Raw genomic sequence first — 16,515 nt, 5'->3', positions numbered from 1 at the left:
CAAGTCTCCCCAGCACCTGAATTTGTCCTCACCGTATCTCTACACCAGAAGAACTAAACCACCAAATAACTTCCCTGTCACTGAGACATGGCTTCATTATCTTCCCTTGATCATCTAACAAATAACTACTGAGCACCTACTATGTGCAGGGTGCTGTGAAAGACACCTGGATCTGTCTGATCCAGGTCTGATGAGCCATTTATACTGGGCTTCACATTCACAAAGCGTTTATAACATAGATTTTAAAAATGATATCCAAATGATATCATATATACAGTCACAGGAATACACTTCCAGGCTTGAACTTCAAAGCATATCACAATTTTTATAATCCTGTTTCAGCAATTTTTAAAAAATACATACAAGTCCCCCTACTCCCATGCCACGTGTCACCCATGGAAGTGGTCCAGATGTCTCTGCATCTCTGTGAGCCCTGTGGGCATTCAAGAACGAGCAGCAAACAAGCCAGTTGTTGGACATGTGCTCACGGAACTTAGTGTTTAGTGGGGAGACAGGTACCAAGTAAGGACATACCAAACTGATAACTAGTTACCGCAGGGGAGGAGAGAGGCATGACGGGAGGCAGAGCTGGCAAGCAAAGCTTTCACTTTATCTGAAATGTTTACTATATGGACACATATCCATGTATCACTTGTGTAGTCACTATAAATTTCTATATCAGGTACGTCATTTAGAGAAGAACAACCAAGAAAGGGACTAGAAGACCAGGGGAGAGGGGACCCCAATATGGGAGGCAGTGGGAATAAGTGAAACACCCAGTTATTAGAGCTTCAGGGTTGGTCTGGGCTAAAAGAGCTGCACGTGACTTTGTGGTGACCGCTGTCTGCACACCATATGGAAAGCACTGACAGGTATGGACACAAGGCTTCCCATCTCTGAGCTCCTTACTGGGCTCAATCATCTTCTGACCCCACAAACAGAATGACCGACTTTCACGCACTGAGTCACATGGATGATCCACATGTTACTCTCACCCTGGTTCAAAACTTGTCTTTTCCCAGAGAGCTATCAATCTTAACCATACGATGCCAGATGCCTGTGAGCTGAGTCACGGCTATCTTGTCTAGACTGAAATGTCTCATCTCCATTTTGTCAAACAAGTTGTGTCTTACCCATTACTGTTAACCATGTCATCCACAGGTCAAATTCACACAGTTCCATTGACAACAGGGCAGCCTCTGCTAATCAGCTTTCCCCCTGAGGAAAGTCTGACCACATAGAAATGATGGAGAGAAATGAGAGCAGGTACCATAGAACAATGTTAGCATGTGAAAATATAGCCCACAGTTTCAGACTGGGCAGTTGTGACAGACAAATTCTGGAATAAAAACGATTCCTTACACTGCCATTCTTTTCACCTTTTTTTTTTTTCTTTTGCGGTACGCGGGCCTCTCACTATTGTGGCCTCTCCCGTTGTGGAGCACAGGCTCCGGACATGCAGGCTCAGCGGCCATGGCTCACGGGCCCAGCCGCTCCGCGGCATGTGGAATCCTCCCGGACCGAGGCACAAACCCACGTCCCCTGCATTGGCAGGCGGACTCTCAACTTGGCGCCACCAGGGAAGCCCGTCACCTTTCTAATCATATTTTGAGATAGAGTCAGATGGCATGGCTTTTACAGAACAGAGGCATGACCAATACTGATCATGCAATAATGCTTCTGATCACAACAATTATGTGAGAGAGTACGTGTGTGTGCTATTCTGTCTCAGTGTGGCAGGTACCCTCTTCGGACTGTGCACAGTTGTTAGGGATGTGGGCACAAGTAAAACCAGCACAGAGGGCCTCCCTGGTGGCGCAGTGGTTGAGAGTCCGCCTGCCGATGCAGGGGATACGGGTTCGTGCCCCGGTCTGGGAGGATCCCATATGCCGCGGAGCGGCTGGGCCCGTGAGCCATGGCCGCTGGGCCTGCGCGTCCAGAGCCTGTGCTCCGCAACGGGAGAGGCCACAGCAGTGAGAGGCCCACATACCGCAAAAAGAAAAAAAAAAAAAAAAAAAAAAACAGCACAGAGAAACACAATCGAATGCCCCTCTGCATAAGGTGGACAGCTAGCAGAGGAAAAGCTTCCTGCAGAGGCCTTCATGTCTGAGTTCTGCTCTAAGAGGTCAGTGGGAGCTGGCATGGTGGATAGGGTTGCCAAATAAAATATGGGACGCCCCATTAAATTGGAATTTTAGATTAAAAAATTAATGATTTTTAGTATAGGTGCATTCCAAATATTGCATGGGTCTTCCATATTGTTTTTTGCTAAATCAAGCAATTCTAATGGTGGAAGAGCGGACAACAAGCATGTCCATCATCTTTCCTTCTTCGTCACGAATACTGTACATGAGGAATGAGGTACATGCTATAGGGAGGACCTATGAATTACTCCTGTGCATAAGACACTCAGAACATACCTACTTCTTCAACCGCGGACTCCTTGAGATCATGGACTATACCTTATCCCTCCTTCTTCAAAACCTAGCCCAGGGATTGGCATGTGGTAGATGCTAAAAATACAGTTTTGTATAAATGAGGATACAATATGGAATGACAATAGAGGGAGGGAATATGGGGTGAGGGGGATAAGATGACAAAACTGTACATGGCAGAAAATACAGGGACCTTCAAGATGGTTGACAACGGCCAAATCTCCAGCCACCTCCATCACCCACAGGCAGAACCTCTTAGCACAGAAGGTCAACTGAACAATCTCTTAGCTTGGTTAGTACGTTTGAACTGTCTCAAGCACGAACTATGCTAAGCACCCTGGGTGGGTGGAGGTGGGGGGCACACAAAATTGGGAGATCAACACTTACACAATTATTTACTTTACAAAGCCAGAATTAAGGAGGACAAAGCACTGTAGAAGCCCAAAGAGGAACAAGCAGTTCTGACTGCAACCATTCAAAAAGCTTTAGGTATAAGAAGTTAAGTGAGGTATGTAAGAAGGTCTGGTCCTCAGAAGAGATTTGCATTTTATAAACTCTGTGTGTGTACATATGTGCAATAATAAATATATGTATTATATATATATACATAAACCTATATTTTTTATATGCAAAGTTGTAACAATATTACACTGAACTCCCACATAGTCTATATTATTCATATCAACTGAATTAGAACTGAATCTCAGAGAAAATTCACATCTCCTTTTTAAAGTACCCTAGAACGGAAATGTTTACATAAATAAAGTAGAACTGATCCTACTGCAGATGTATAATATCTCTTTTTTCAATATATTTTGTTTGAAAAATAGTTTACCTTATTAAATAAGAAATACTTGCTGCCTATAGAAAACTTTAAAAATCTAGGTAAATAAAAATACAAAACTAAAAATCACCCATTATTTTTCTAGTCAGAGATAATGACTCAATATTTGTAGCATATATACTTCTAGATTTCTTCTGTACATATATGCATATGTTTATATTTAACAAATCAGACTCTATATACTACCACGTAAGCTTGTTTTTAAGCTACAAAGTGTATCCATCCAAGTAACCAAATATATTCCCACAACATAATTTTGAATGCTTGCACAGACGTTTTCTACAGATGGTTTACTTAACCAAGTACCTACTGCTGAACATTTAAATTGTTTTCAGTTTTTTGCTGTGATTAACTTCCTGACAGCTAAGTCCTTAAAAGACATCCATCATTATTTCTTGGAGATAAACTCCTAGAGGGAGAATTGCTGAGTCAAAGATTATGTACATTTTTAAGGCTTTTGATACATAGCACCACCTTGCTCTCCAGGAAGTTTGTGTCAATTTATATTCCTGTGTAAAAGGGCCCATTTTCCTAATTATTTTTCTAAGTTAGTCATCCCACAAAATATCTCTGTGAAATCAGAATTTATACAGAGAGAGCACATAGAGTAACATTATGTAGTAGGTTTTCTTCTCATAGTAAACCAGTCCAAAAAGCCAGGATTTTAAGAAGTCTCACTTGTCTACAATTAGCCTTTGGTGTAGCCAGCTAATTTAGACACAAACAGCTTAAGCAATTTTGCAGTCCAAGTCTGCCATATTTATGGAATGGTGGTTGCTTACCATTCTAAAATGATTTTATTGAAAATTAATGCATTTTTTAAGGTGGTAATTAAAGCTAGCCTTATTTAATGACATCCCATTTCACATTCCTGGAGAAAGAAATTTTCTTTGACCATAACCAGAAGAAGGTTATTTGGTCAAACAGGGTGAAAACCATAAGTGGTGGACAGCCATTATTACCACAGTAATACTGATCCAGGTGAGAATTAGTTTGGCTAAAATGGGTGATCACCTACTCATATACCTCCTCAAAAACAAACAGGAACTAACAAAAAAAACTTTACAGCACGCAGAACCTCTAAACAAGAAGGAAAGACAGCTAAGTTAAAGTTTTAAAATACTGTCTAAACCATATTTAAAAGTTAAAAAAAAAAAAGTGCACGATACTAGAGAAGTTAATGAGGCAGAAAAATATTCCCCGATATACAACCCTCTGGAGAACTTATAAGAAAGAGATCAGATCATACAAAATGCCATGCGGGGGTGGTAAGCACTGGTTCAGGTTTAACTAAAGGAAAGGATAGTTGGAGAGTTTCAACATTTCCTAATGGCAACAGAAAACTAAGCTAGCCTAGTCTGTTCTGTGATAAGTGCCATGCTCAACGACCCACTCTTGTTTTTCATCTTCTTTGAGGCCCAGAAAAATCAAATAAAAAGAGAAAATATCCAAACATAGAAGCTTAATTTAAGGACTTCCCTGGTAGTGCAGGGGATAAGAATCCACTTGCCAATGCAGGGGACAGGGGTTCGAGCCCTGATCCGGGAAGATCCCACATGCCACGGAGCAACTAAGTCCATATGCCACAACTACTGATCCTGCACTCTAGAGCGCATGAGCCACAACTACTGAGCCCACATGCCACAACTACTGAAGCCTGCATGCCTAGAGCCCATGCTCGGCAACAAGAGAAGCCACCGCAAGGAGAAGCCCAGGCACTGCAACGCGGCCAAAAATAAAAAATAATTAATTAATTTTTAAAAAGCTTAATTTATCAAGATTAGAAACAACCTAACCTATGTTATGTTCTAGTGGTCTTGCAATCAAATAATCATAGTTATTTTGTCAACATCTATGATTAACTCAATGAGAGAAGATGTTCGGCTACAGGGTCAGGTAAAAATATCTCCTTGGAGGATTGCTCTCTCTTATGTAATAGTGTTAGGTGAGCAAGTGTATAGAGTCCCAGTTTTCAGATCTTTCTGAAACAGTCTGCATCAGGCTTGTTCTGATGATTCTATAGTACTGGGATGGATCATCCAGGCACCTAAGATAACACAATGGTAATGCTTTGCTCACTTCTCTGAAAAAAAAAAAAAAAAACAAGATTGCATTTCCAAAGTCAGTGTAGTCATCCAAAGTCAAAAAAAAAGCCTCAGAGGCAAAGGGGCCGAAACCCTGAGTACCATAAAATGACGAATGAGAAAACTCCTCCCCCACCGAAGATACCCAGGTGTATAAAAGGCACACGAAGTAATACTTAAGACCTAAAACCTCACTCACTGTCAACCTTGAGTCTTGTGGATTTTTCAGCTAAGGGGGCGAGGAAAAAAAATGAGCGCCGAGCCTGATGTGATTAGAAAGTGTATGTGGTCAGTGTGCCTCATGGGTCTGTTCGTCACCGGCATCCTCCCTCTGGACTGTAACCTGCTGAATGTTCACCTGAGGAGAGTCACCTGGCAAAATCTGAGCCTTCTGAGAAGGATGAGCAAGTCATTTCCTATAGAGTGTCTCAGAGAAAGCAAAGCTTTTGAGTTGCCCCAAGAGATCCTCTCACACACCCAGGCTCTGACGAGGGACATCAAGGAGGCCTTCTATGAAATGTCCAGACAGGCCTTCCACATCTTCATTCAAGATACCTTCAAATCCACTTGGGAAGAGAAACACCTGAGACAAGTCCAAATCGGACTTGATCAACAGCTGCAATACCTGGAACAATGCTTGGAAGAAGAGGAGGAGGAAAACAAAGACATGAGAGAGATGGCAGAGGAAGAGCAGACACAGTCAGGAATTCCAGTCCCCCAGTTGAGCAACCTAGAGCTGAGGAGATATTTCAACAGGATAGACAGGTTCCTCAAAGATAAGAAATACAGTCACTGCGCCTGGGAGATAGTCCGAGTGGAAATCAGAAGATGCCTCTACTTCTTTCATAAATTCACAGCACTACTCAGGAGGAAATAAGGTATATTCTTAGAATTCAAATTCCATTTCTCTCCAAAATCTCCTTTTCCTTCTCTTCCTCCTTCATCTTCTGTTTAAGGATTACTGTGCTATGCCAAGGCTCCCCTCTGTTGGATGGGTGGTGGTTCAGGTAATGTTCACTGTTTCTGAAGTTTGGCAGCCACAGTCACCTCTCTAAAGAAAGTGAAGTCAACCACCTCCTGGGTGACCAAGAGTCTTGTTAGGAAGTCCTGAAGACAGTTTTAAAGGAGGATTCCCCCTCCACCTTCTACTCTCTGTTCCTCTTTCCTTTTGCTCTTTCATACCTGCTTTGCTCTATCTCTCACCTTTGAACTCCACCAAAACAATGGCTAGAGGACACGGATCAGAGAATATTGCAAAATGTAACACCTCAATGACTTAATCCTCTTGCTGCCAAGGTTGTTTATTCTAGGAAAGTTCAGCACATTAAAAGAGATTATACATGCTCCCATAGAGTTAAAACCCTTCCTGTCTCCCTACTGTAAAAAAACAACAACAACAAAAAAAACCCAAAAAACAAAAAAAAAAACCTTGAAATTTCTGGCCCATTTGCTTCTCAACTTGGTTTGGTTAAAATGATATAAAGTTTGTGGCTTGGTATTTTATTATTTTAAGAGAGTGAAGATCCATGGTGATATTGGATGGTTGAATTAGATGCCTATGATTTAATGCAGAGAGCATTGTTCATTCCTAATGCATACTGTGTGATTTTTACATCTAAAGGCATGGAAAATGCTGCAGAAAAGTTTAATATCTGCCTTTCATTGTTTTTTGTTTGTTTGTTTTGTGCCTGAAATGAAATGCCTACAGTCAGACTATGGAAGAATTTCAGATTGGATTTTCCCAGTTAGAAAGCCACTTTCTATTTGTTAAATAAATTTAATAATACATGACACTTTAACAGACTTTATCTTTTTGAAAGTTATTTTGTACCTAGATTACCCAGATTATTTACTTAAATTTTCTTGTGTGGTCTTTCATCTGTATTAATTCATCTTCTAGCCAAAATGAATCTTCTCTTACTCTCTCTCCTCTACCCCATTTCAGAACCATCTACCTTCAAGCAAGAATTAACAGAGATTGTGGCTACTCAAATGCATCAAAGAGGGTGAAATGTACCCAGTTCAGCTCTTGGAAGGCTTCTCCTGCTATTACTTTAACAGCACGCTGCTGAACTGTTTAGATTCAAGATTCATCCAAGTACAGGGCTCCAATAATGTAGTCAAACTGAGAAAGTCTTATGATAAAATTGAGGCAAATTCAGTCCAAAAGTTAGAAGAAATGTATAAAGGCACAAGAACTAGTTGTGGATCATGGTATACTGGTTATCAGGGGAAGGATCAGACAATAAAATGAGTTAGTATAATCCATTTAGGAAAAAAAACTCATCAATAGTAGTTCTAAATTTTAAAAAAGCATTACAAACTATAAAGGAGTTAGGGCATGCAAGCTACTGAGCAGAAAGTATACACTTAATATTTTCCATGAATTTCTCTAATAATGCCTTTGCATGGATGGTCTCCCTTGTAACTCTACTGGGACCGTGTCAGTTACTTCAGCAAGTTATGGTTGCAGTCTTGCTAAATGTTTGCAATGCAAGAAGGAAGAGAATTGGCACTTCAAGTCAATAAAGATTGTCTGATTGTACTGGCAGGGGCAGAAGTCAGAACAGGATGCCTTTATTAAGAGCACCACTAGTCAGAAAAAGGAGAAACTCTCACTGAAGAATAGGTACAAACTGGACACCATCTGGCACCATCACAAAGAAATACTAACAGGCAATATGAAAAAATGTTTAATCCCATTTATGATTAAAGAAATTCAAAAGAAGACAATAAGATACTCCCCTCCCACCAGTCTGGCAGAGATAAAAAAGAGTGATAATATAGACTATCAGTGGGGTATAGGGGAAAAAACTCCAGCGTATTGATGGGGAGAGGTTAAACTGGCAAAAGTTTCCTACAGGACAATATGGCATCTTAAATATCCTTAAAAAGTATATTAACTCCTTAGGCCTGGCTATCCTATCTCCAGAAATTTATTCCAAGGAAATACCTGGATAAGATTGTTTAATGGAGCCTTGTTTAGAATATCCCTCCTTCCTCTGTTTTAATTTTCACCTCTCTGTATTTTCTGGTTTTTTTCTACAGTGCTGGGGAGGGTTTTCTTTTAATTCTAAAATTAAAGAAACTGTACAAGCTTATCTTTCACTGCAATTACCCTGTTTTCCTTACTGGAGTAGACTGGGACAGACACTGCCCTTTCACTTTGTTAATGATGCCTTTAGACACTTCTTGAGCAACTCAGGTCCTTCTTGTTTTTCTCCTGCTGCTGCTGTTGCTAATTTCAAAGGAATCCTTCCTTGGGGATCATTTTCACAACGAAATCTTTGTAAAGTGCCTTCTGGTGCTTCAAAGATTTTGCTTTCTTTCTTTTGTTGGTCCCACTGGTAATATTCAGAAATCACTGGAGAACGTGCTCTATGTGTCCACTCTCCTGACTTAGTCTCCTTTGTTCTTCTTTATTAAATGGAAGCTCAAAAGTTCTAAGTCCAGTAAAGGGAAAACTTCTGGAACTGGGCAGAGGCCAGTGTGCAGTTTCTACTTAAAATGCTTGAGTGAGGGCTTCCCTGGTGGCGCAGTGGTTGAGAGTCCGCCTGCCGATGCAGGGGACACGGGTTCGTGCCCTGGTCTGGGAAGATCCCACATGCCGCGGAGCGGCTGGGCCCGTGAGCCATGGCTGCTGAGCCTGCGTGTCCGGAGCCTGTGCTCCGCAATGGGAGAGGCCACAACAGCGAGAGGCCCGCGTACCACAAAAAAAAAAAAAAAAAAAAAAAAAAAAATGCTTGAATGGGTACATCGGTCACGAGTGTTCAGATGGAAGCTTCCTCCCTCCCCTGTCTTGGGGCAGGGATCAAATGGTGGAGGATTAAAAAAGGGTGTAGTTGAGTCTCCTTGGAAGGGGACTGATTGGGTGTCAGTCAGACAGAAAAAGCTGACACCACCAGTATATGTAAGACTATGTGCAGGCATAGATTCCAACAGGTGTACAGACAGTCTCCTCTCACGGCCTAAGCGACTCTAGGGGCACCAGCTGGGGGCCCTGCCCTCTCAAAGTGGCTACTGTGCTTCGGCCCTAGTTCTTCCCCACCCCCGCCCCGCCCCGCCCCCGAGGTAGAGTTGATTTACAATATTATATTAGTTTCAGGTGGTAAGTCCTAGTTCTTCAATAATCCACAGTCATTAAGAATAAGCACCATGTGTAAGCAAACAACTTGATAGGAAAGGCAGAGAAACAGGGCCACTATAATTTCACAGGCGCACTCACAGAGGAACTCTGTCCCCAGACACCGATTCACAAGGCCTGGGTATCGTGAACTCGGCCCTGGCAGCGTCTGCGCTGGGTCCTCCGGGAGCGCTTCTCCTAAATGCCGAGAGGGGACCGGGACTTTACACTTGGAGCCCTATGCGAAGACAGAACTCCAGGTTCATTCTGGAGGGAGCCACTTCACTCCAGTTTCTAGACAAAGTCTCGAGGCTTCCTAGGTTATCTGCATATCTCCATTCTCTTTAAGGCGACTCGCCTGCCCTTTGACCCTTGGAAACTCGCAGACCTCAGAGCCTTAATGCTGTCTGCCTACCAGACGTGCCCTGATCCCGTCCCGCCGCCTGGCAGCGGGCCGGCCACACGCCTTTAGGCGGAGATCGGAATCCACTGGAACCCAGCAAAGGACACCCAGATTGGGGCGGAACCTCGCTTCCACTCTCTGCCGGAAGAGGCACCCATCTCGACCTGCGCTCCTCGGCGCGCTGGGGATAAGACCTGAGAAATGCGCCCGGGGCCACAGGCACCCGAGGAGGCGGGGAAGGAACAACTTTCCCTCCGCCCTCTAACCGCAAGGCCCGGGTGGGGCGGCCCCGCTGGGGTCGGGCTCCTCTCCTTCCCCAGGCGGGCTCCCGGGCGCGAGCTGGCCGGGTGGCTGGTGTGGAGGCGGGGGGAGGAGGACCCGAGGGGCTTCCTTGTCTCCCGAGCCCCGCCAGATGTGAGAAAGGCAAACAATAGGGGAAACGCGGAGAAACAAAAGGCTATTCGCCACGATCTCAATTGGCTCTGTCGCGTGGTCCCTGCGGGGAGGACGTCTGGGAGGGGTCAGGAAGGTGGGTGAAGGGGGATCTTGAGGAGTTTGGGGTCTCTGGGGCTTACTTGCCAGGCGCCGGGAGTCGGCCCTTTACCCTTCCAGAGAGGTCCAAAGGCAGGCAGGGGCAATTAAAGGAAAGTTGAAGGGTTTCCACCTTCCTCAGTTCAGGGAAAGGGAGGGGCTGGGATTCCAGATATTTGACAGCTGTTGGCCCAGGGGTTCGGCAGGATTTGTACGTCCTTTTCACACCGTCTCCCTCCAAGAAGCATCCACAGTCCCCGGGGCGACCTCGCCGATGGAGCGGAGTTCCCCTTCGCAGCCCCGAGCCGAACCTCCTCCTTCAATATCAAGACGCCCTAAACGTGCTCCCCCCTGCCCAGGCGCACTTTTGTAAAAGTTTGTCTTCCCGCCACCCACTGCCCCACACGCACCCTGCAGTCATCTGCAACCCGAGATGGATTCGGGGACAGACTTGTACCCCGAAGAAGATCGATATTTTTGACAGATATTTTAAAATCAAGGCCCCGGAGCCCGGGGTGGACTCTCGTTCACACACGGGAAGAGCGCGGGAGGAGCCGGCCAGAAGCCAAGACGCGGGCAGGGGTCTGACGCGGATTCCAGCCCCGGAAGCCAGCGAAGGGCGGGAGGGGAAACGGGGTCCGCCGCCTCCCGCCCTCCTGTTGCCCCCGGCCCCAGGTGCGCCCTGCACCTCTACCCTCCTGAGCGCGGCCCGGCGTGAGCGGCCGCGGGCTGCGCCACCTCCCCTCGCTTGAAGCGAGCTTTCACTCACCGTGGGGTTTTTACCTTCAGCCCCGGGGCCCTGTCGGCTCCCCGCGCCGGGGCAGCTGCAGGCTGCGCGAGAGGAAGAGGATGAGCTCGGGGCAGGAGGGGCGACGCTCGCGTATCCAGCGAGGGGATCCCGGGCCAGCACGCGCGGTCTCAACGAGCGCGCGGTCTCAACGAGCGCGCGGTCTCAACGAGCGCGCGGCCTCAACGAGCGCGCGGCCTCAACGAGCGCGCGGCCTCAACGAGCGCGCGACTCCAGCTGCAGACGCCGCCGCTCCAAAGCAGCCCCCACCGGCGCCCGGCGCGCGGCTACCATGCGGAGGCGCGTGCGGGGACCCCCTGGCGGCCGCCCGCGGAATGGCAGCTCCGTCGGAAAGAGACGTCAGGTCGCCTTTGGGTCATCTTCCCTCCGGAAAGAGGTGGGAAATGGACACTCTGAGCAGAGCTCCCGGCCTTGCAGAAAAGACACTGACCCTGTGGCCAGGGCGGGGAGTAGGATATCAGATCAGAAAGGGTGCGTTCTGGGTCCACCAGGGCCACATCCAAGGCACCTAGAGAGGGGGAAATTGCTTACCTTCTCCAGGATTTTCTAACTTGAAACATGCTGTGGACTGCCCGACTGAGGAGAGCATTAATCATTGGAAAATTGAGATTCTAGCAAATTTGCTACAGCAAGCTGGGAGTAATGGAAAGAGCATGGACTTTGAAGCCCAACCCACAGCCTGCCACTTTCTATTTGTGTGATCTTGGTCTATGACCTCGACCTTGTAGTATCTACCTTGCAGGGTGGTAGTAAAGGGTAAAGTAAACATAGAAAATATTCCTAGTTCATAGTAGGAGTCATTAAATATAAGCTTCCTGAGGAAAAGAATGAGTCTTCCACATCTTTTAATTCCCCATATGATAGCATCTTAGTGCACGTTGATTGAGAAGTACCAAATGACTAGGTATTGCATTTTACAGTTCTTACTACACACTTTAAAGAAGTATGGAAATATATTGAATAGAAACTAGAATACACAGAGAAAACATCCCTCCCGCAAAAGTTGTTTCCACAACTACCAAGTGAGACCCTCTAAAATCACACTCATCCTTTGCAATATCAAGTCAATTCTGATATTATAAGAAATATTTAATAAATAGTCATGGTCTAATGATATCAATCCTGGATTAAATGATTTAATTCGGTGTCATTTGGCAATGCAAAGATAATGAATATTGTGAATATAAAACTCAAACAAGAGAAGAAAAAATGGTCAGATACAAAACCCAGCCACTAAGCAATGTTTCTGTTCATTGTTGAGTCATGCAATCTTGTTTCCAAATTGTCTCAAACCCCATTCACTGCTTTCAAGTTCCTTTTGTTCCTGGGCTCCATGGCAATCAGACAGCTTTTCATCATCCTTAACAATCAGGGTAGAAGTGTCTCTTAATTACTCTAGTTTACCTTTAATAGTCCTTCTCTCTTACTCACTTGTCCCTAATTGGGAAGAGTCTGTTGCCTGCCCCAGAATTCTCATTACGTGGTCTTTTCTGTTCTGTCAAGAAGAGAGGAAAAATAAGGCTTCCTGTCTCAGAAATTAAAGTAGAACATTGAGATCCAACTTCTGCCCTCGAAGATAGGGTTCAAGCTCCAGCGTGCAGGTGAGCAGGGCATGTGCAGGGCAAAGAAGGCATTGGATTCTAATCAATAAGCATTAATGGAAGGGTCTCTGCCTCTCTCTTTGTGTTTCAGCCTTGCCTGTAGGGAAAAGAGAACTTTCATCCCACTTCATCCCCTTAGTGGCCCCTTCAGTGGGGAGAAATGGTGAACCTGGTGGTTGGGAGGAAGCCTTCGTTATTTCCTCAATAACTTTCACCAGTGAGTGGGGTCAATATAATGAATCACATTCTATCTCTCACCCACCCTTGATCTAGCTTCCCTGCCTGTGACCTGGTGGCTGGAAGAAGATGGTTCAACCTTCAGAATCTGCTCTGAAGGGCCAGCATTTTAAGTTCAAGCCTTCTTTGGTCCTGTTTCTTAGTCTATTCAGGCTACTAAAACAAAATGCCATAGACTGGGTGGCTTATAAATAGAAATTACTTCTCACAGTACTGGAGGCTAGGAAGTCCAAGATCAGGGCACTGGCAGATTCAGTGTTTGATGATGGGCCGTTTCCTCATAGACATCTTTTCTCTGTGTCTTCTCATGGCAGAAAGGGACAAGGAAGCTTTCCCAGGCCTCTTTTATAAGGGCACTAATCCCATTCATAAGGGCTCTGCCCTTGTGACCTAATCACCTCCCAAAGGCCCCACCTCCCAATACCATCACCTTGGGGGTTAGAATTCAACATATGAATTGTGTTTGGGGAGACACAAACATTCAATCTATAGCATCTTGGGCTACATCTCTTCTCCAATGTGGCTTTTATCAGAGCCCTGTATTGTACAGCAAACTGGCCCCATCATGATTTGAAGTAGATATTGTTACCCACTGGCTATTATTCCTTATGTGTGTGTGTCTTTGCTTGTTTGGAAAAGTACTCTGAAGGAAAAGAATGGGGGAGGGGGAGGATTCAGATATCAAAAGTTCACCCACACTGAATGGATCTTCCCTGTCAGACTTGCTCACACTGCTGTCTTCCCCCAACTCAGGGAAGGGTCAGTCCAACCTTTCAGTTGCTTAAGGCCCCGTGGAATCTTCTTTGACTTTTCTCCTTTTCTATTCCACCTCTAATCTATCAGAAAAACTCATTGGTTTTATCTTCAAAAGATATCCAGGGGCTTCCCTGGTGGTGCAGTGATTAAGAATCCACCTGCCAATGTAGGGGGCATGTATTCAAGCCCTGGTCCGGGAAGATCCCACATGCCATGGAGCAGCTAAGCCAGTGCACCACAACTACTGAGCCTGCGCTCTAGAGCCCGTGAGCCACAACTACTGAAGCCCATGTGCCTAGAGCCTGTGCTCCGCAACAAGAGAAGCCACCGCAGTGAGAAGCCCACACACCGCAATGAAGAGTAGCCCCTACTCACCACAACTAGAGTAGCCCCTACTCTTAGTTGCTGCGCTCGCCACGTGCAGCAACTAAGACCCAGCACAGCCAAAAATAAATAAATATTTTTTTTAAAAAAAGGTATCCAGAAGCAGACCTCCGTCCACCGCCTCCACAGTTACCATCCTGGTCCAGCCACAAATACCTGCAGCCTGGAATACTGCAATAGCTTCCTACCTGGTTCCCGTGCTTCCTCCCGGCCCTGCGTTTGTTTTATTCTCAATACAGCCGCCAGTGTAATTCCCTTAAAATGTATGTTGCCTTTCGTCACTCTGCTACTCAAAATCCTCCTGGGCATTCCTTTCTTACTCAGAGTAAAAGCAGCACAAAGAAGCACTCCTTTATCTCTGACTTTGTCTCCCATTACCTTCCCCATCACAAATTCTGCTCCATCCACACTGCCCTCTTTGATTCCCACAAATGCCAGGTAACCTCCTACCTTTATACTTGCTGTGCCTTCTGCCAGGAACACTCTTTACTCAGATACCCCACAGCTTACTACCTCACTTCCTTCAGGTCTTGGTCAGAAGTCACCAGAGGGCCCCCCTTTCTGCTCTATTTAAAATTACAATCAACTGCCACCCTCAACACTCCCTCTCCACATTCCCCGCTCCAATTTTCTCCATAGAATTTATCACCATGTGATATACAATATATACACTGCCTGTTCTCATTTTCTATGGCTGCTGTAACTAATTACCACAAACTTGGTGGCTTAAAATAATACAAATTTATCTTACAGTTCTGGAACTTAGAAGTCCAAACTTAGGTCTCATTGGGCTAAAATCAAGGTGTCAGCAGGGCTGCAATCCTCTTTTAAATCTATAGGGGAAAATCAGCTTCCTTGTTTTTACTAGCTTCTAGAGGCGAACCGCATTCCTTGGCTCATAGACCCTCTTCAAAACCAGCACGGGCAGGTCAAATCCTTCTCATTGCATCACTCTTGTCTTTCTGCTTCCTTTCTTCTACTTATGGGGAAATGACACTGAACCCATCCAGATAATCCAGGATTATCTTCTTCTGTTAGTCAGCTGATTAGCAATGTTAATTCCACCTGCAACCTAATTCCCCTTTGTAGCTTCACGTATTCACAGGTTAGGGAGATAAGGATGTGAACATCTATGACAGCAATTATTCCCTCTACACACTGCCTTACTCTTTCCAGTAGAGTATAAACTCCATGAGACAAAGATTTTTATTCTGTTTGGTTTATTGCTCTATCCCTAGACCAGCTCAATAAAAGTATAGAAAATGTATAGATACTTGCTATGGACTGAATTGTTGTCACCCACTCTGTGCCCATCTCCCGCCGCCCCCCCCACCTACCGCCCAATTCATATGTTGAAGGCCTAATCCTCAATGTGATAGTATTTGAAGATGTGGTCTTTGGGAGATAATTTGTGTTAGATGAGAGCTCATAGTGAGATTAGTGGCTTACATGAAGCAAAAAGAAAAGACAGAGATTGCTGTCTCTCTGCCGTGTGAGGACAACAGTGAGTAGGGGCCATCTGCAGGACAAGAAGAGATTCCTCACCAGGAATCAAATTGTAATCTTTGACTTCTCAGCCTACAGAACTGTGAGAAGTAAACGTCTATTGTTTAAGTCATTCAGTGGTATGGTATTTTGTTGCAAGAGCCTGAACAGACTAATACAGCACTCAATAAATATGTATTGAAATAATCAATGAAAAGACCTCACTGTAGGCACTGCAAATACTTAATATCTACTAAGCACCTACAATATGCCAGGTACTTGCTAAACACTTTACATGGAATATCTCGTTTAATACTCAGAAGGTCCCTATGTAGTAGGTACAAGTGAGGAAACTATAGACTAGAAAAGTTTGAATTAACTTGCCCAAGGTCATGCAGCTAGTACATCATGTAGGCAGGTTTTAGACTGGGCAGTGTGACTGAAGCCCATGGCTGTAACCCTCACACTTTCTTGCTACTATCACATGGCAATGGGAAACCCTGGCTCTTACCCTCGAGATGCTTACAATCTAGTAAAAGTGACAAGAGAAACACAAATAGAAATAGCACTAAAAAAAGACACATATATGTGGAATCTAAGAAAAAAAAAAAGGTCATGAAGAACCTAGGGGTAAGATGGGAATAAAGACACAGACCTACTAGAAAATGGACTTGAGGACATGGGGAGTGGGGAGGGTAAGCTGGGACGAAGTGAGAGAGTGGCATGGACATATATACACTACCAAATGTAAAATAGATAGCTAGTGGGAAGCAGCCGCATAGCACAGGGAGATCAGCTTGGTGCTTTGTGACCACCTAGAGGGG

At 44.9% G+C, this 16,515-nt stretch overlaps 2 protein-coding genes across 6 annotated transcripts in view; one reads left to right on the top strand and one right to left on the bottom strand.

Moving 5' to 3' along the window:
* Positions 1-11,356, bottom strand: part of LOC308618578 (MOB kinase activator 3B) — a 231,954-nt gene extending 220,598 nt beyond the window's left edge. For 2 of the 5 annotated variants that reach the window (XR_014016033.1, XM_081236630.1), the window contains exon 1: positions 11,190-11,349. The gene's annotated coding sequence lies outside the window, so the exon portion shown is untranslated. Of the gene's footprint in view, positions 1-11,189 lie in introns of all 5 variants that reach the window. The other 3 variants (XM_081236629.1, XM_081236627.1, XM_081236628.1) reach the window with 3 other exon arrangements.
* IFNK (interferon kappa) lies at positions 4,214-6,374 on the top strand. Its single transcript, XM_081237732.1, has one exon. The coding sequence runs from the start codon at positions 5,614-5,616 to the stop codon at positions 6,238-6,240; it is 627 nt and encodes a 208-aa protein (XP_081093858.1). The 5' UTR covers positions 4,214-5,613; the 3' UTR covers positions 6,241-6,374.
* Positions 11,357-16,515: the final 5,159 nt, after the last annotated feature.

This window comes from Mesoplodon bidens (assembly GCF_964165515.1).
Source record: "Mesoplodon bidens genome assembly, chromosome: 6".
NCBI classification, from domain to species: Eukaryota; Metazoa; Chordata; class Mammalia; order Artiodactyla; family Ziphiidae; genus Mesoplodon; species Mesoplodon bidens.
Note: the sequence above shows the minus strand (reverse complement) of the source record. Positions and strands in the feature narration are given on the sequence as shown.